The sequence below is a fragment of the Idiotropiscis lumnitzeri genome, unplaced genomic scaffold, assembly GCF_059441095.1.
Source record: "Idiotropiscis lumnitzeri isolate Australia: NSW breed Sydney's pygmy pipehorse unplaced genomic scaffold, RoL_Ilum_1.0 HiC_scaffold_23, whole genome shotgun sequence".
NCBI lineage: Eukaryota > Metazoa > Chordata > Actinopteri > Syngnathiformes > Syngnathidae > Idiotropiscis > Idiotropiscis lumnitzeri.
In genome coordinates this window covers 105547-125000 of record NW_028283561.1, presented here as the reverse complement: position 1 = coordinate 125000, position 19454 = coordinate 105547, and the positions used below count along the sequence as shown (strand labels likewise).

Here is a 19454-nt window from a genome sequence, read left to right as displayed (position 1 = left end):
GACGAAGTAACGTTTGTTGAAATTGTTCCTGTCGCGCTTGTCTCGAAAACAAATTCGACATCTGCCGTTTGGAAATGTTTTGGGTTCCATAAAGACGATGTTTGAGCAAAAGAACATGAACTACAAAGTGCGTCGTAAGCACCCGAAACGTCCAAGCTTTATTTTTCACCACCCACAACACAACCATGCTGTTGACTTGGAGCTTGTGCAAAAAGTTCCAAGGTTCCACAAGTGACAACAGCCCATAACGGAGGCGACACCATACGAGAGAACGTCTCAGAGGTGGACGCGATAGCCTAGCACATAGCTGAAGATATAGCTCCTCTAGTTACAGTGGACCGCACAGGATTTAAACGCCCCATGAAAGGAGCCGACAAGAGTTACGAAAATATTTCTCCCAAACCGCACTTCCCGATATGGACAACATCGGGACGGGAGCGTAGACATGTCAAGCATTTTGCGTCCACATCCGTCTTGTGGTCGAGTCGCAACATGGATCCCTGTTTTAGCCAGAATGTGCACGACATAGACGAGAAGTGACGACTGCGCACAAGAGTACTCGAGACGGCCCATTTTCCTGATGAAGCACATTTGTTTATTGGGCATTGGCATTTTTTTCATTTTATTTAGCATTTTGTTTACAGGCGACTAGCTCCTTTGCACATGGCATTATTTATATTGTTTACAAGATACAGTACTTTTTACCATTACAGTACTTTTATCATTGCAGTATTTTCTATCATTGCAGTACTTTTCTATCATTTCAGTACTCTTACCATTACAGTACTTTTATCATTGCAGTATTTTCAATCATTCAGTAGTTTTTATCATTACAGCGTTTCCCCCTCTGTATAATGGACAGGCATTAGGAGTGTTTCCTTACACTAGATAGGTTTATACTGCGTATATTTGCATGCTTTTTATGAATGTCTGCTGCTAATGTTATACATTAACGGCTACATTACGCCGCCGACTCTGTGTGATCTATATCTTTGCTGCTGTAACACCTCAAATTTCCCCATTGTGGGACTAATAAAGGACATCTTTATCTTTATCTTTATACCTTTACACAAATCTAGGCCTTTGTAAATGGCATTACAGCATCTCGGCGCAATCTATTTGCAGAATAAGATTTTGTGAGAGGTACCCTTTTTGTCCTGTTCTTTGTGACATTGTTCAAGTCATGCAAAGCAAGCTATTTGGAATGTTTATACAAACGATTTTTGTACTTTTATTTTCCATTGAAAGTAATGTGTACCAGTTGGTCAATAAAAAAAGCAGTCAATATGCATTTCCTGCATTTATTTTGACTTAGGTCCACGGGGGGAATTTATTGGGCATTTCTCGTTATCGAGGTAAAATTGCTCAATTTATCGCGATATTGATTTCAGCTCAGATCGCCCAGCCCTATTAGAACAGTCTTTAAATTAAATATACTTCATATTTGGTGATTTTGCAACAATTCCAAGATATTATTCAAGTAAATATCTGTTATAAGCTTTGCAAAAAATAGTAGTTGAAAAATGTGATTAATCACAATTAATCATGGAATTTTTCGTGATTAATTAGTTAAATAAATGAATCACTTGACAGCACTAATATATACATATATATATATATATATATATATATATATATATATATATATAATATATATATATACAGTGAACCCCCGCTACTTCGCGGTTCACCTTTCGCGGGTTCAGTGCTTCGCGGGTCTAAAAAATATTCGGGAGCATTGTAGTTTCGGCGAGCGGCACAAGGGGGCGCTGAAGCGGTTAGACGCCGGGCGTGCGCCGAAGAGGAGAGTGGAGGAAGAAGAGAGTGGACGAAGAAGAACAGGTTCCCTCGGACACGATTGGTGGCGACGGACACGATCGGGGGCGACATTTTGCTTCGTTCGGGACCGTGCGTGAGCTCCGAAGGAGACCGGCCGGCGTGTGTGGCTGTCAAGCCGAAGAGAAACAACTTCCGCCCGGGCACTCGCGCGGCGACATTTTGCTTCGTTCGGGACCGTGCGTGAGCTCCGAAGGAGACCGGCCGGCGTGTGTGGCTGTCAGTTATGAATGAATAAATAAATAAATGAAGAATGCCACCTTTCATTTCACTGTCATGATCCGTGCCTGTCATGCCGCGTGTGTTTTTGTTTTTTCAGCTGTGTGGGCGTTCCTCCAGCGATCGTCTCGCGCCATGTCGTCAGCTGCTGCGAGACGCGCTGATTACACTGACTATATTGTGATAATAAATATCTTTGTATCACCACCTTTTTTCCCGGGTCTGCGTTTGGAGAGTCCTGTTCAATCCTCCAGTTCTGCTGGAGGATCATAACATTCACAGGGCACACCGGACGGCGTACCAGCAGGTAAAAGTCGAAGTAATTAAATAAATACAAAAAGAAGTAATTGAATAAATACAAAAATAATGGCTGGGGAATAAAAAATAATAAGTTTTAATAATAATTTGTTTTTTTGTTATAACATGAATTTCACTCTCTCTCTCTCTACCAGTATATATATATATATATACAGATATAGATATTTTTTATTTTTTTTTTAAGCATTTTTGAAGGTGTGCCGCTACTTTGCACCTATATATATATATATATATAAGGCAGCAGGCCCAGATGGGATTAGCTCCCAGCTCCTTAAATCCTGCACAGACCAGCTTTGTGGAATCGTCCAGCACATGTTCAGCCTGAGCCTGAAGCTGGGCAGAGTCCCCCAGCTGTGGAAAACATCCTGCCTGGTTCCGGTTCCAGTAAACAGAAGACGCGTTCGTAGCTGGCGATTCAAATCCAGAAGCGCATGACACGGCTGAAGACGAAGTAACGTTTGTTGAAATTGTTCCTGTCGCGCTTGTCTCGAAAACAAATTCGACATCTGCCGTTTGGAAATGTTTTGGGTTCCATAAAGACGATGTTTGAGCAAAAGAACATGAACTACAAAGTGCGTCGTAAGCACCCGAAACGTCCAAGCTTTATTTTTCACCACCCACAACACAACCATGCTGTTGACTTGGAGCTTGTGCAAAAAGTTCCAAGGTTCCACAAGTGACAACAACCCATAACGGAGGCGACACCATACGAGAGACTCACTCACCCATGAAAAGCCTTTTCTGTCTGCGGCAATGTTCATGCCCCTTTAAGACTACAGCGCCTCTAGTCACGTGATTCCACCGGTCTGATCGAGAAAGAAAACAGACGTCTCTGTCGTAGCTGGCGATTCAAATCCAGAAGCTTTTTCACCACCCACAACACAACCATGCTGTGCTGAAAGTTCAAAGTGAGAAGCAAGGTTCGACAAGTGACAACAGCCCATTAACGGAAGGCGACACCATACGAGAGAACGTCTCAGAGGTGGACGCGATAGCCTAGCACAGAGCTAAAGATACAGCTCCTCTAGTTACAGCGGCGCGCACAGGATTTAAACGCTTCATGAAAGCTGTATTTCCCGAGATGGACTACATCAGGCTGGGTCGCAACATGGATTCCTGATTGAGCCTGACTGTGCTCTACATTGACGACAAGTGGCGACCGGGCACCAGAGTACTCGAGAGGGCACATGCACACCTGTTTATTTGTCTTGCATTGACATTTTCTTTAGCATTTTTTTATTTGCCATTATTTACAACATGAGAGAATCTTGGTGCAATCTATTTGCAGAAAAAGATTTTGCAAGAGGTACCCTTTTTCTTTGTGACATTGTTCAAGTCATGCAAAGCAAGCTATTTGGAATGTTTATACAAATGATTTTTGTACTTTTATTTTTCATTGAAAGTAATGTGTACCAGTTGGTCAATAAAAAAAAGCAGTTAATATGCATTTCCTGCATTTTTTTTATTTTGGTCCTCAGGGGGAATTTATCGTGCATTTATCGTCATCAAGGTAAAATTGCTCAATTTCTCGCGATATTGATTTGAGGTCATATCGCCCAGCCCTAGTCAGAGCTACTCAGGAGGCTGAGGTCCTTTGGCGTTCGGGGAACACTCCTCAGGAACTTCTATGACTCGGTGGTTTCATCAGTCATCTTCTATGGAGTGGTATCCTGGGCAGGAGGCATCTCGGGCCGGGACAAAAAGAGACTGGACAAACTAGTGAGGAGGGCCAGCTCTGTCCTGGGCTGCTCCCTGGACTCTGTGGACTCAGTGGGGGGCAGGAGGATGACGGCAAAACTGTCATCAATGCTGGACAACCCAGCCCACCCACTCAATGACATTCTGAGAACACTCCACAGCTCCTTCAGTGATAGACTGTTACACCCTCGCTGTACCAAAGAGAGATTTCCCCGCTCCTTCCTGCCGACTGCTGTCAGACTTTTTAACAAGAACATTGGGTCAGGCCTACAAACGGGAGGGCATTAGTGCAATTGTGCAGTCCTAGGATGCAATATACACTACTACTGTACTTTCAGCCAATGGTGTACTTAAATATTGACCAATGATGTATTTTGTTTACCATTACAGTATTCTTATAACAGTACTTCTATCACTGCAGCATTTCTACCATTGCAGGACGTTCACTATTACAGTACTTTTATCATTGCAGTACTTTTATCATTGCAGTATTTTTCTATCGTTGCAGTACTTTTACTATTACAGTACTTTTACCATTGCAGTATTTTCTATCATGCAGTACTTTTCTATAATTTCAGTACTCTTACCATTACAGTACTTTTATCATTGCAATATTTTTGTCATTGCAGTATTGTCAATCATTCAGTAGTTTTTATCATTAGAGCGTTTCCCCCTCTGTATAATGGACAGGCATTAGGAGTGTTTCCTTACACTTTGATACGTTTATACTGTGTATATTTGTATGCTTTTTATGAATGTGTGCTGCTAATGTTATACATTAACGGTAGTGATGGGTAGATGAGGCATCCTGTATCGTTTCGACACAGTGACACAATGTATTGACACTGTGTTGACACTGTGTTGCTGAATACTGACACCTGGTGGACTTGCAGGAAACATTTGACAGGGTCATCTGACACTGATCTGTCAAACTAATTTTATCCAATTCCATTGATTAGCGACGTGATGTGTTTTTATATATCCTATTTCGTATTACTTTCCATCGCACTAATTATTCTCTTCTCTAATTTATATATTTAACTGAATTATTGTTGTATTGCACTGGAGAGGGGAGCTCTCTAATCTCGTTGCACACTTGAGTACAATGACAAAGGGATTTCTGATTCTGATTAGGCATTTGCTTTCACATTATTTTTACATACACGCAATTTCATAGAAAAAATCTTTGATATTCGAGACGCAGTTGATAAATTAAGAGAACATCTGTCTGAATGCCCAAGTAAAAGTGTTGTGAATGACAATGGACTCATTGTAATTAAAGATTTTTATTCCAAAAAATTAGTTTCTCCAGCGTTTTGTTATTCAGTCTATTTCTTTTTTTGAGGCAATTTCCCCCGCCTTTGAGAAGATCCTCTCACAAGGCACTGAAGAGGCCGGTGTGCACAACGCCTGTGTGGCTAATATAAATAGGTGAGGGAACGTTGCCTCCATGGACACTTCCAGTATAAGAGCGGGTCTTCCGTACGTGCAACGTGTCCTCCTGACATATAGCGCTGCACCTCTGAGTGCGCATCAACAGTGACGTCTTCCATCTTGCGGATCTTTCACGCAAAGTCACGCGCCAATAACTCGATGCTTGTTTTGAGCGTCCATCCTGTTGACAGATGCGCTTCCTTATAAACACAGTTTGGCGCGCGACCGCTGTGTCGACACGATTCTGGTAGTGGTCACGTGACTTTCTCAAAGCAGTACGCGCACCGACACGGGGTTTGCCTTGGAAGCTCGGCGCGCGCATCGACGCCTCTGTGTCGTTGGACCCATCACTAATTAACGGCTACATTACGCCGCCAACTCTGTGTGATTTATATCTTTGCTGCTGTAACACCTCAATTTTCCCCATTGTGGGACTAATAAAGGACATCTTTATCTTTATCTTTAAAAATTCCTCTTGAAGATTCCTCACGTTATTTCTTGTAAATATTTCACATTTCCAACGACCCGGTACCCCAACGTTGCCAGGGTTGCGAGGGCCCTTTATAGCTGCTCGCAGCTCTAGTTGGGGCCCGAGCAGCGACTGCTGCGAGGCTCTATTGTATCTGTAGAAATTATTATTATTAGGGCCTGAGCAGCGACTGCTGCGAGGTCCCTATTGTGTTTGTAGAAATTATTAGGGCCCGAGCAGCAATTGCTGCGAGGTCGCTATTGTTTCTATCGAAATTATTATTATTATTATTATTATAATCCATCCACCCTCCATTATCTATACCGCTTCTCCTCACTAGGGTCGCGGGGGGTGCTGGAGCCTTTCCCAGCAATCTTCGGGCAGTAGGCGGGAGACACCCTGAACTAGTTGCCAGACAATTGCAGGGTACACAGAGACGAACAACCATTCACGCTCACACTCATACATAGGGGCAATTTTAGAGTGTTCAATCGACCTGCCATGCATGCTTTTGGAATGAGGGAGGAAACCGGTGTACCCGGAGGAAACCCACGCAGGCACGGGGAGAACATGCAAACTCCACACAGGATGGCCGAAGCCGGGATTGAAACCACGACCGATGCGGTCTCTCTCTGTGAGGCCATCGTGCTGACCACTTGGGCCACCGTGCCGCCCAAACTTGACTAGTAATTTAAATTTTAATATAATGTAAAACAGCAATATTGCCAGAACAACATCCCGTGCCACGCACTGTCCCAATGCTGCCAATTTGTGCGCTGCAACTTACCCATTTCGAACACTGTGTGCACTTGTACTACGTTGTAAATACGTTTAAATGAGGACTGTCGGGTCTCGTGTGGTTAATGGGATTCGGCCTTAGGGCAATACGAACACAGACGCTCCCCAACTTACGAACGAGTTACGTTCCGAACGATCGTTCGTAAGGTGAATTCGTTCGTAAGTTGCTTCAGCGCTATATTGTGTATTATAATTTATGTTTAAGCCTATATAAGTATATTGAAGGTTTATATAAGTATGTTTAACGCTTGTATAAGTAACCTGTATTGGTTTGTACTGAAAAAAACATTTAATAAAATGGAGAGAATACATACAGTACTGTACTACGTATGTTAGAGAGAGAGAGACACACACACACACAGTCTGTACATGTACGTAATAAGATGAATAAAATTAAGTTTAACTTACTTTTAGAAGATGTACTCGATGCTTAAGGAGATGGTGGAGGAAGAGGAGGATTTTATATCATAAAAGGGTCTTCGTCGTCGCTGGAATGGGCTTCAAACGTTACTTCCTCCTCCGTAACTTCAATGTAGGAAGAAGTTGAGGGTCGAGGAGAAGAAGATGAGGGTTGATGAGTATCTTTCTTGGAGGATTTACTAGAAACTGGCCGAAAAAAGCGAACTAACGACGATTGCACACTTTTCTTCTTTTTTTCATCAGGAAGGTGGATGCTGGGTGAGCTCTCACAGCGCCAAGCGTCGGTATTAGCGGCGGAAAGAAGCACTAGTCGGGAAAAGGCGCGCAATACAATTCTAACTTACAGCATCTCTTTCCGAACATTTATAGACATAGGCGCAGACATGTTCGTATGTACCGGTGTTCGTAAATCGAACGTTCGTAAGTAGGGGAGCGACTGTAGGTAGTATAGGTTGTGCGGCGGCATTGTTTCGTGTTTTGTCCGAGTGGCATGCCGTAGTTAGCAAATATGGGCTTTCTGCACATGCGCGACCACATCGTGCAGGAGTCACAAATCGCGTATTTACGCTGTCCATGGTAACGACTAAATAAAGCATGGAAGTGGCGGTTGCTACGATGTGGTTTGCCCTCTGCTGTGTCTATATGTTTTTATTTTTTTCAGTAGGCACCTCAAACGGAAATTTAACGGGTTATAATGGGAATTTTTCAATTAACGACCAGAGTTATGCGCACGGCAAGTCCTTGAATAGTTCAACGTTTGCTTTGGCTAATACCTCTGACTTTGACTCGAACGCTTCAAATTGGAGTTACAAAATTACCGAATTTACGAATCAACAACCATTGAATACTGAGCCCCTGCCTGTCTCCGGTCGTCTACCGACCCCCATGATTGACGGTAACTAAGACCACCTTTGCATAAAAAGTACTTGCTCTGTTCAGAAAGTGTATTTTAACCCTTATGTTGTGTTCATTTCGAATTAAACAATGTTCCCGGTCAGAAATGGCCGTTCCACTAAGAGACCACGTAAAAACTGAATGCTTATATATTATCACTACTTGTGATGAAATTTGAAATCCGATGACACCCGTTATACTGATTATGACAGAGTACTTTGGGTAAAAGTTAGGATAAGCGCATCGGGTAGTGGTTGTTCACACGTCTGCCTCAGGTCAGAGGTGGAGGGTTCTATTCCAGCTCCGGCCTTCTTGTGCGGAGTTTGCAAGTTCTCCCAGTGCTTGTGTGGGTTTCCTCTGTGTATTCCGATTTCCTCCCACATTCCAAAGACATACATGGTATGTTAATGGAACACTAAATTGGTCCGAGGTGTGATTGTGAGTGTGAGTGGTTGTTCGTCTGTGTGTGCCCTGTGATTGGCTGGCAACCAGTTCACAGTGTGCCTCCTGCCCAAAGTCAGCTGGGATAAGCTCCAGCACACCTGCGAACCTCGTGAGGAAAAGCACCTTGATGATGGTTGGATTTAAATCGCATACAAAGAAATTTATTGCAGACCTGCACTTGACATGTTCCCAACATTACAGGATACATGTCAAATAGGGGAGCCCGCGCATGACAAAAGTAACAAGGTACAGTACTTTATTACATGTTGTCACTCGCCAAGTAATATAATGATTTACCCTAAATTTTGTTGTTATGCTATTACAATTTCTGTGTTTGGTGACGCTTTACAAATTTCGGACTCAACATAAATTGAGTTCCTAATGGCTGAGAAGTTATTGTCTGAGACACCATTCACAGTCATGGTTTCATAAAATGAAACGTAGAACAAATTAGGGCTGTGATGATAATTCAATATCGATATGTATCGCGATAGGTGGGTGAGTGATATCAATAGAAAATGGTATCGATAAATTATCGATCCCCCCGCAAAAAACAACGGAGCAAATTCGACCTATCACTGCCCTACTCGTCACAAACTCCTTCCCATTGAGGAAATACAACCTTAGGCTTACGCATAGGGCTGGGCGATATGACCTCAAATCAATATCGCGAGAAATTGAGCAATTTTACCTCGATAAAGATAAATGCACGATAAATTCCCCCCGTGGACTAAAATCAAAATAAATGCAGGAAATGCATATTGACTGTTTTTTTTATTGACCAACTGGTACACATTACTTTCAATGAAAAATAAAAGTACAAAAATCATTTGTATAAACATTCCAAATAGCTTGCTTTGCATGACTTGAACAATGTCACAAAGAAAAAGGTACCTCTTGCAAAATCATTTTCTGCAAATAGATTGCGCCAAGATGCTGTCATGATGTAAATAATGCCAAATTAAAAAAATACTAAAGAAAATGTCAATGCAAGCAAAATAAACAAGTGTGCATCATCGGGGAAAGTGTGCCGTCTCGAGTACTCTGATGCGCAGTCGCCACTTGTCGTCTATGTAATGCACAGTCAGGCTCAATCAGGGATCCATGTTGCGACCCGACCACAAGTCGGATGTAGATGCAAAATGCTTGACATGTCTAAGCTCCCGGCCCGATGTAGTCCATATCGGGAAATACGGCTTTCATGAAGCGTTTAAATCCTGTGCGCGCCACTGTAACTAGAGGAGCTTTATCTTTTGCTATGTGCTAGGCTATCGCGTCCACCTCTGAGACGTTCTCTCGTATGGAGTCGCCTCCGTTAATGGGCTGTTGTCACTTATCGAACCTTGCTTCTCACTTTGAACTTTCAGCACAGCATGGTTGTGTTGTGGGTGGTGAAAAAGCTTCTGGATTTGAATCACCAGCTACGACAGCGACGTCTGTTTTCTTTCTCGATCAGGCGGGTGGAGTCACGTGACTAGAGGCGCTGTAGCGGTCTTAAAGGAGCATGAACATTGCCGCAGACAGAAAAGGCTTTTCTTTTTTTTTTAAACACCAAATTTACCGACATGGGCAAAATGATTTTGGTCATTGTAATAAATTTCGGTAACGGTAAATTTTCGGTTTATCGCCCAGCCCTACTTACGCATGTGCCACTGAGCTAACGCGACTCAAAACAAAAAAAAAAAAACGGGTGGCTAAAGTGGACTTACCGGCCGACTTGAGGAAACGCTTGCTTAATAGTTAAGCCGATAACAAGCACCCCCTCCCGGACACGCACGGGACGAAACGGCCCGGAGCTCTAGTACACGAGACCTCCGTCGCATGAGAGGCGGGCGTACGTAGCAGTGAAGTCGGTTACAAGCACCCTCCGCAGACACGCGCAGGCCGTGCACCCACCCCCCCGTGGACCCGCTTGGAACAAAAAGGCCCGTAACAGCGACACACGAGACCTCCATTGCAAGGGAGGCGGGCGTACGTAGTAGTGTAGCCGGTAACAAGCACCCTCCGCGGACACACACTGGACGAAACGGACCATAGCACCAGAATTTTTCCGTCTCAATGGAGGCCGGCGTGTGTTGTACATTTTAAGATAAATCAAATCGGAATTCAGCCCTTTTCCCTGTTTTATTTTCAATAGTTGTAAATTCCTCATTACTGCTCTGTTTATACAGGTATTGGTTTGCTGTTTAATTTGCGTATTTAACAACAGGCATGTTTTTGGGCAGCTAATGGGTCCTTGTATTTACGTTAATTTATGTCGGGCATATTGTTGGACAGCTAAGCAGTCCTAAGAGAGACGTATCGAGTCCTTTAGCCGCTAGCTGCGGATGCGCGATTGCTACACTTTTTGTCGTCGTGTATGCGCCAGAATGAAAGTGAGTTATTGAGCTCTGTCGAATTGATTGGAGTGCTATTAAAGCTACGTTGTTCTCTATCCCAGTGTCCAGTCACGCTCTTTGATACGAGTGACTGTTTGGATGAGGCGCTCCGGTGAACCCCCCCAAATTCACATACAGTCCCAGCTCTGTGCAACAATTGTAAAAAAAAAAATTAATACCGCACTTTTACGGCCATAAGACGCGCTGCATCAAAGGGCGCAACACCAGTTGAGGGTGCTATTTCCGTATTTAATGCATATACTAGGCGCGCTGCACTACAAGGCGCTAGCTCAGCTGCTCGCGCTAGCTCAGCTACTCGCGCTAGCTCAGCTACTCGTGCTAGCTCAGCTACTCGCACTAGCTGATGCCAGCTCACCAGAACTCAATCTCCTAAGTGGTTGTTGCCAGAGGTATCACCCTGTTTCAATGACTGACTTCATGAAACTATTAGGAATCACTGCCAATAACAATGAGTCTAACCAATAAAAGGTGTCTTGGCAATAGTCTACTGAACAACGTCAGGGGAGGGACTTCACTGGTCACCACACTCCTTAGAGTCACGGTTTCAAATCAAAACCAAAAAAAAACTCAGCATACAAGCAAACAATGAAACAAATAAATAAGATTAACACAAAACATGTATCTCTCATGCCATCAATATACCCAAAAGAAATAAAAATAACACAAAAAGATTATAGCAATGGCTTCTTGGGAGCCACTCAGCCTTAGCCAATTACAGCAATGGCTTCTTGGGAGCCACTCAGACTCAGCCAATCACATGGCTGTTTAGAGAGATGTGCATGGCTGTTTAGAGAGATGTGCATGGCTGTTTAGAGAGATGTGCTGTTGTGCTTTGGGCTTTTTGCAGTCTGTTGTCTAAACCTGGGACATTTCTTGCTTGCAATAACATAAATGATAAGACAGACTACAACATTGTGGACAGCTGCCCTTTTGTCCAGCTTTCTCCTACACCATCACCCAAACACCATAAAGATAAAGATAAGATAAAGATGAAGATGTCCTTTATTAGTCCCACAATGGGGAAATTTGAGGTGTTACAGCAGCAAAGATAAAGATCACACAGAGTCGGCGAAGTAATGTAGCCGTTAATGTATAACATTAGCAGCAGACATTCATAAAAAGCATGCAAATATACACAGTATAAACGTATCTAAGTGTAAGGAAACACTCCTAATGCCTGTCCATTATACAGAGGGGGAAACGCTGTAATGATAAAAACTACTGAAAGATTGAAAATACTGCAATGATGAAAATATTGCAATGATAAAAGTACTGTAATGGTAAGAGTCCTGAAATGATAGAAAAGTACTGCATGATAGAAAATACTGCAATGGTAAAAGTACTGTAATAGTAAAAGTACTGCAACGATAGAAAAATACTGCAATGATAAAAGTACTGTAATAGTGAACGTCCTGCAATGGTAGAAATACTGCAGTGATAGAAGTACTGTTATAAGAATACTGTAATGGTAAACAAAATACATCATTGGTCAATATTTAAGTACACCATTGGCTGAAAGTACAGTAGTAGTGTATATTGCATCCTAGGACTGCACAATTGCACTAATGCCCTCCCGTTTGTAGGCCTGACCCAATGTTCTTGTTAAAAAGTCTGACAGCAGTCGGCAGGAAGGAGCGGGGAAATCTCTCTTTGGTACAGCGAGGGTGTAACAGTCTATCACTGAAGGAGCTGTGGAGTGTTCTGAGAATGTCATTGAGTGGGTGGGCTGGGTTGTCCAGCAATGATGACAGTTTTGCCGTCATCCTCCTGCCCCCCACTGAGTCCACAGAGTCCAGGGAGCAGCCCAGGACAGAGCTGGCCCTCCTCACTAGTTTGTCCAGTCTCTTTTTGTCCCGGCCCGAGATGCCTCCTGCCCAGGAGACCACTCCATAGAAGATGACTGATGAAACCACCGAGTCATAGAAGTTCCTGAGGAGTGTTCCCCGAACGCCAAAGGACCTCAGCCTCCTGAGTAGTATCTTGTTCAAGTGTTTCTTGTTGTCGCGTTTTTCTTTCATTTCGTTATCAGCTACAGCTCGGCTCGTTTTCTGTTCTCTTTTTCTGTCGATGATTGGTCTCCTCTTATCCTTCCGTGGTAAGCAATCTTCGTTAGTCATTCCTTGCCTTTTGCAAGTGTTTTTCGTTCTATAGTTATTCCCTTTTCCTGGTGCGAGTGTTCCACCAGCGCTTTACGTTCTTTCCGCCGATAGATTGGTATTATATATATCATAGCCGATAGACCCTCATAGTCCTAGATTGTAAATGGATACTGACTATATTGTGATTATAATAAATATCTTTGTATCACCACCTTTTTTCCCGTGTCTGCGTTTGGAGAGTCCTGCTCAATCCTCCAGCTCTGCTGGAGGATCATAACATTCACAGGGCACACCGGACGGCGTATCAGCAGGTAAAAGTCGAAGTATTTAAATAAATACAAAAAGAAGTAATTGAATAAATACAAAAATAATGGCTGGGTAATAAAAAAAATAAGTTTTAATAATAATTTGGTTTTTTTTGTTATAACATGAATTTCACTCTCTCTCTCTCTACCCATATATATATATATATATATATATATATAAAAATATATATTTATTTATTTTTTAAGCATTTTTGAAGGTGCGCTGCTACTTCGCGGATTTTCAGTTTTCGCGGGTGGTCTCGGTCCCCATTAACCGCGATAACCGGGGTATTACTGTATATATATATATATATATATATACAGAAATGTCGCCCCGCCCGTGCCCGGGGAAGGTGCTCGTATTCGGCTTAACTGCCACGCACGCCGGCCGTAGCTCTCGTACGGTCCGAACGGACTGAAATGTCGCCCCAAACTTGCCCCGGGCGGAAAGTGCTCTTCTTCGGCCACTCTACTCTTCGCCCACGCTCTTCTTCGGCGCACGCCGGCCGTCTAACCGCTCCAGCGACCCGTCGTGCCGCTCGGCGAAACTACAATGCCCCCGCGGAGCGAATGGAGAGCCATGATCGTGCCCGGGGGAACGTGCTCTTCTTCGTCCACTCTCCTCTCCGCCCAAGCTCTTCTTCGGCGCACGCCGGCCGTCTAACCGCTCCAGCGCCCCGTCGTGCCGCTCGGCGAAACTACAATGCCCCCGCGGAGCGGAGCGAATGGACAGCCCCGATCGTGTCCGGGCAAAAAAGTTTTTAATTTTTGAATATTTTTTTTAGACCCGCGAAGCACTGAACCCGCGAAAGGTGAACCGCAAAGTAGCGGGGTTTCACTGTATATTAGGACATTCGTATCTCAAGGTACCACTGTACAGTACTTTTACCATTGCAGTATTTTTATCACTAAAGTATTTTCTATCATTGCAGTATTTTTATCAGCGTTTTTATTTATTTCCCCTCTGTACCATTTCCTTACACTTGTATATGTTGTGTTACATAAGTGTGTATTTACATGGGGATTTGTTTATATATATATATATATATATTATATATATATATATAATATATATATAATATATATATATAATATATATATATCTGTGTATATCTGCATGCTTCTGCTAATGTTATACATTAACGGCTACGTTACGCCGCCGCCTCTGTGTGATCTATTTCTTTGCTGCTGTAACACTGCAAATTTTCCCATTGTGGCACTATTAAAGGACATCTTTATCTTTATAAAGGGTATCTTGATTAACGCAACTTTAATTTTTTACTCGATTGTCAACAGAGAAAGGTTTTCGTCACTGCCACATATCCCACCCCCAAACATACTGTTGCTTTGTGACTAGTGGTGCCGCTCTGAGAAAGTCAGCGGGCTCGTGACAAATTGGATTTTTGGGATTTTATGAATTCATAAATCCTCCGAGAATTCAGCTTGCTGGCAAGGTTAATTTAGATGGTTTGCTTGGCCTATACTGCTTGAATGGGCAGTGTACTCCAAGTTTGGACTTGGGTTATAAATGACAGGCTGACAGTCCGTTTGTCTTTTTGACAACGGCCTGGTTTTGTATCCCATTTGTCAGTCAGTCACCAGTGACGTGGAATCTTTGGAGTGACATAGTGGACCGAAAAAACGGCTGACCAGACTCTACATCCCATCAACTGCTTGCCTTGTAGATTTTTGTTTTCCGGGATTTGTATACACCTGCAGGACATCAAAAGACTAATGGATGTATTGATATCTTCCTGGCTTAGCTATTTGCAACTGAAAATTTGAAGCCCTTGACTCAGTCAAGGGCAGCTCAAAGCAAAGATTTGATGTCCCCAATTGTATCAATATCTTCACATATGTTACATTGATTTGGCATGGTAGTACCCCACAACAAAGTATGTGCATAAGCATAACCTAAAAAAAAAGTATTAAGTGCAGGATAACTTGTGCGACTGTTGTGTGCACTAATTGTTGTCGCCCCCATTTGATTTTAAAGAAAGCTCATTTTTGACCGAGAACACAGAGTCTACAAAAGTTGAATACAACTCAGAACATTTTTTGCCAATTAATCTTATTTTTTTCTGGTGTGTTCAAACTCTTAGTTGACAAAGTAATGGAATCTAAGGTCAATCTGAACAAATGAACTACAACTTTCAGAGTGTTCGGGTTACACTGACTGGAACACAACACAAGGGTTATTAACAATACCTGAACTCCTACAATTGATGTGGTATTTTTATTATTTAAGTAAAAAGACAAAAAATGGTCAGTAGAATACAGCATACTATTACGGACGTGACACGTGATTTTGTTACTTGCTTCAAATATTACAAGCATTTCATGGTGTATTTTGTGTCCATAAATACAAGTGTTTTTCTTTTTATTGGATTTTATTCCATGGAAATTGTTTTTAAAGTTTTGTTGCATGAAAAAACTTAGATTACCGTGTATCTGTTATCTGTTTTTTTTTGTTTTGTTTTTTAAATACAGTATTTATTTCTGCATGGTTTCACATGTATGTCGTGTTTCTATCATATTTCTACCTGATAGTTGCCGCTGTGTGTTCCTGTGATCAGCACGAAGGTCTCTGTGACATAAACTGCTGCTGCGACAGAGAGTGTAGTCAGGAGATGTCTCTCTTCACTGGCTGCTCAATGCTCACCATCAGGCAAGTGTCCGCACGTTTGTGGTTGGTGTGGTTGTGAACGAATGTCACCAACTTCTTTCACCATGCTTTTTGAGGCTAAGAGTTACTTCTTGGGTACCATTTATATGAAGGGCTACCTGCTTTATTTTTAGGGCTGTCCCGACTAGTCGACGTAGTCGATGACGTATATACATCGGCATGCACAACATACCATTGACGTCGCATGTCGACGTGAATACTTTGGTACGCACAACATACTGTCGAGTGTTGATCACGTATATAGAGCCACACGTGCATACCGTCAGTTGTAAACAAGTGCGCACAGTAGAAAGGAGAACAGCATAAATGACATAGGCGCCGGATCAGAGCGTTCCAGGCGGGGAACAGGAGAGCGGCACCCCGAAGCAGCTAAAAAAGCGGACAAGAAGGTCCAAAGTATGGACATATTTCAACACAAAGTCCAACGAGTTGGTTGTCTGTAACCTTTCTAAATCAGCAAACACCTGAAGCGACGTCAACCAGCTGTACTGCTGGAAGAAGAAAAGCTAAAAGAAGACATCAGAAAGCTAAAAGCTCAAGATTTTTAAGTCAATCTAACCAACTAACTAATATGACACGGTTTTACTTTATGTACGACGTATTAACGAACATCATTAAGTTTAATTTCTCGAAGCAGCGGGTTGCAGTCATAGTTACTAGTAATGCCAAGATTAGTCGACTAATCATGACGACGTCGTCGATCCAAATTCCATTAATTTTACCTAAGTTGGCAGTGAATGAGTTAAGTAGTCGACGAGTCCTTTATTTATATATTTATATTTTATATTTCTTTATTTGGCGCGTTGCCTTTCTCTTGAAACAGCCTCATCTCGCCTTTTTCCCGGTTGGCTGCATGCCGCCTAGAGCGCATGTGTGTAGTTCGCGATGATCCGGGTCATCATCATGTGAAGAAATTGTGGGTAATGAGGTGGGGTGTCATGGCCAGTTGCTAGTGTTAGCAACAGAGTGTTAAAGTTATGGCACATTTCACCCGCAAATATTTTGAATGCAAACCTCCTTTCATGGCAGCACAAAGGGGATGCGCGATCATGCCTTTTTTTTTTTTTAATTGATGACACGTTCAGTCATGTCTACAAGCTAACTAGTCAGCACACACAGGTGTGTTTGATGTACACGGATACGACTCAAAATAACAAAACTTGACTTATTTGCCATAAGCTGTCATTGGCATCACATAACAGTAAAACGCAAAATTTAGTTTGTTGCAATATACTCCATGATAACAAAAAACTAACAAAAAAATAATGAAAAATATGTTCCTACTAACATTTAAAGATTTTTCCCTCTTGCATTGATTTTATTGTGTAAACAAATTGACTAACTTTAAATTGGACATATTAGTGAAGAAAAAGGTGAAATGAAAACAAAATGAAAAAGCAATACAAGTGGGTTTATTTTTTTCTTTAGCACAGTGCATTTTCCTATTTTACTCCTCAGATTTCACTACCTTCTACACTTAAAAAATGCTTGGTGCCAAAGAAGAGTGGAATTTGTCTCCAAGTATTTCTTTTTGTATTTATAGATAGATATATTCATAGTATTCGTGAAACTCTGCCAAGTGTATCGTGTTGGTTTTATTTTAAAATGCACTAAACAATTGCAGTCAAAACTTTTAAGGCCACAATATTGCCTTCAATTTAAGCTGCCCCAGCATTTATGAGCATTTCAGAAATGCAGGTACAAGATACAAAGCTTAACAAATGTTGAATGCTGCATCATCTCATTCATTTGTACATACATAAAGAATCAAGCTGTAAACTAATTATGATTGTATAAGAGCAGCTGCTTGCTGCTGCGAAATGCCACAATTTACGTAGGATCCTATCAGTCGACGAATCGTGATTACTCTTGGTGATTAATTGACTCCCAAAAATAATCGTTTGTGGCGGCCCTAATAGTTGCACAGTGTTGTTTCAGCTTTGTCCATTATATAGCTAACATTAGCGGCGCTCTTTCACTCTGGTCAAATTGTGTTGGTGCTTGTAGGTAACGTTATTGGTTCCGCTGCTTTATGTACCGTTGTGCATGTATTCTTTATGGACTCATAAAGAATTCAACACGTGACATCTGTTTTTGTATCTACTCCGCTGGTGCTCCTGAAAGCTCCCTGTCTCACTGTTTCTGTGCGGACCCCATGCGCTGCACAGCATGCACGTTGTGTTTAGGATGAGGTCCTGCTCCCGGTGCTAAAAAAAAAAAAAAAAACACAAAAAAAACAAGAGAAACACTCACCTGCTTACCATAGTCCGTAACTGCACGAATGTGTGCCTTTTCAAAATCATTGCGATAATTTCAGTGTGCACTCTGATTTATCTGTATTTATCAGGTTAGAGCAAACTGATGTTGCAGTTTTTACCCTCCAAAAAAGAATAATGAAGAAAAGAAAATATCTGAATTAACAAAGTATCCTCAAAATGATACTAGAGATGAGAGAAGTGAAATTGTGTTAAATCATGTTGGAAAAAGTTCTGATGGTATTCACTTGCACTGGTCTTCCATATTTGACAACATTGGTTTTTGTTTGTTTAAGAGTTATTTATTTTTTTATTTATTTTACTTGGGCTGCTGAACATGCGCTAACATTGTTTCACTGTAATGAAAAAACATCATTCAAGTTCACATCATGCTTGCCTAAAAGAGATGACTGTTGATTCAATTTCAAGTTTTTTTTACTTTAATAAACAAAGAATTTAAATAAGTTTTCACAAAGCAGGCCTAGTAGTACGTGTCAACAAGCTCTAGCAAAAGAAAGTTGGAAGCACATGTAACAGCCCAGGATCTTAAAAAAAAATTATTCGAAACTCAAAAGGAAGTGGGCTTTTTAAAATCTCCTTTTATTTTTTTGAACTTTTATATGGATTATATTTTATCAAAATAGGTTAGAATCAGAAAATTACAATTCAAACGTGCCAATATTCCAACGTTGCCACGGATGCAAGGATTCTTGAATGTTCCAATATGGGATTGGTCGCCCCCTTCCCTTGTTTTTAACCGTTTTTGCAATCACTTCCGTTGGACTGAAAGGTGAGGTAAACTCTCTCCAGTGCAACATTTGTTTCATCCCAATCTCCTGCGAGTTTAGACACTTCAAAACAGATACTGAAATGGTATATACAGTGAAAGCCCGCTACTTCGCGGTTCACCTTTCGCGGGTTCAGTGCTTCGCGGGTCTAAAAAATATTCGGGGGCATTGTAGTTTCGCCGAGGGGCACAAGGGGGCGCTGGAGCGGTTAGACGGCCGGCGTGCGCCGAAGAAGAGCGTGGGCGAAGAAGAGAGTGGACAGAGAAGAGCGACATTTCGCCTCGCTCGGGGCCTTGCGAGAGTTCCGGAGGAGACCGGCCGGCGTGCGTGCGTGCGTGGCAGTCAAGCCGGAGAGGAACAACCTCCGCCCGTTTTGTTCGGGACCGGTGTCG

General features: G+C 42.2%; 2 protein-coding genes across 9 annotated transcripts in view; one reads left to right on the top strand and one right to left on the bottom strand.

Moving 5' to 3' along the window:
* The window catches only part of uvssa (UV-stimulated scaffold protein A), a 177097-nt gene extending 169469 nt beyond the window's left edge, over positions 1–7628 (bottom strand). For 2 of the 3 annotated variants that reach the window (XM_088287071.1, XM_088287072.1), the window contains exon 1: positions 7181–7628. The gene's annotated coding sequence lies outside the window, so the exon portion shown is untranslated. The remainder of the gene's footprint in view (positions 1–7180) is intronic. The other variant, XM_088287070.1, reaches the window with a different exon arrangement.
* Positions 7629–7733: 105 nt separating this feature from the next.
* Positions 7734–19454, top strand: part of tctn1 (tectonic family member 1) — a 101090-nt gene continuing 89369 nt past the window's right edge. For 4 of the 6 annotated variants that reach the window (XM_088287062.1, XM_088287060.1, XM_088287061.1 and 1 more), the window contains exons 1-2: positions 7734–8087; positions 15884–16001. In XM_088287062.1, the coding sequence (XP_088143188.1) occupies positions 7787–8087; positions 15884–16001 (419 nt within the window). In that variant the 5' untranslated portion in view covers positions 7734–7786. Of the gene's footprint in view, positions 8088–15882; positions 16002–19454 lie in introns of those variants that run through there. The other 2 variants (XM_088287064.1, XM_088287059.1) reach the window with 1 other exon arrangement.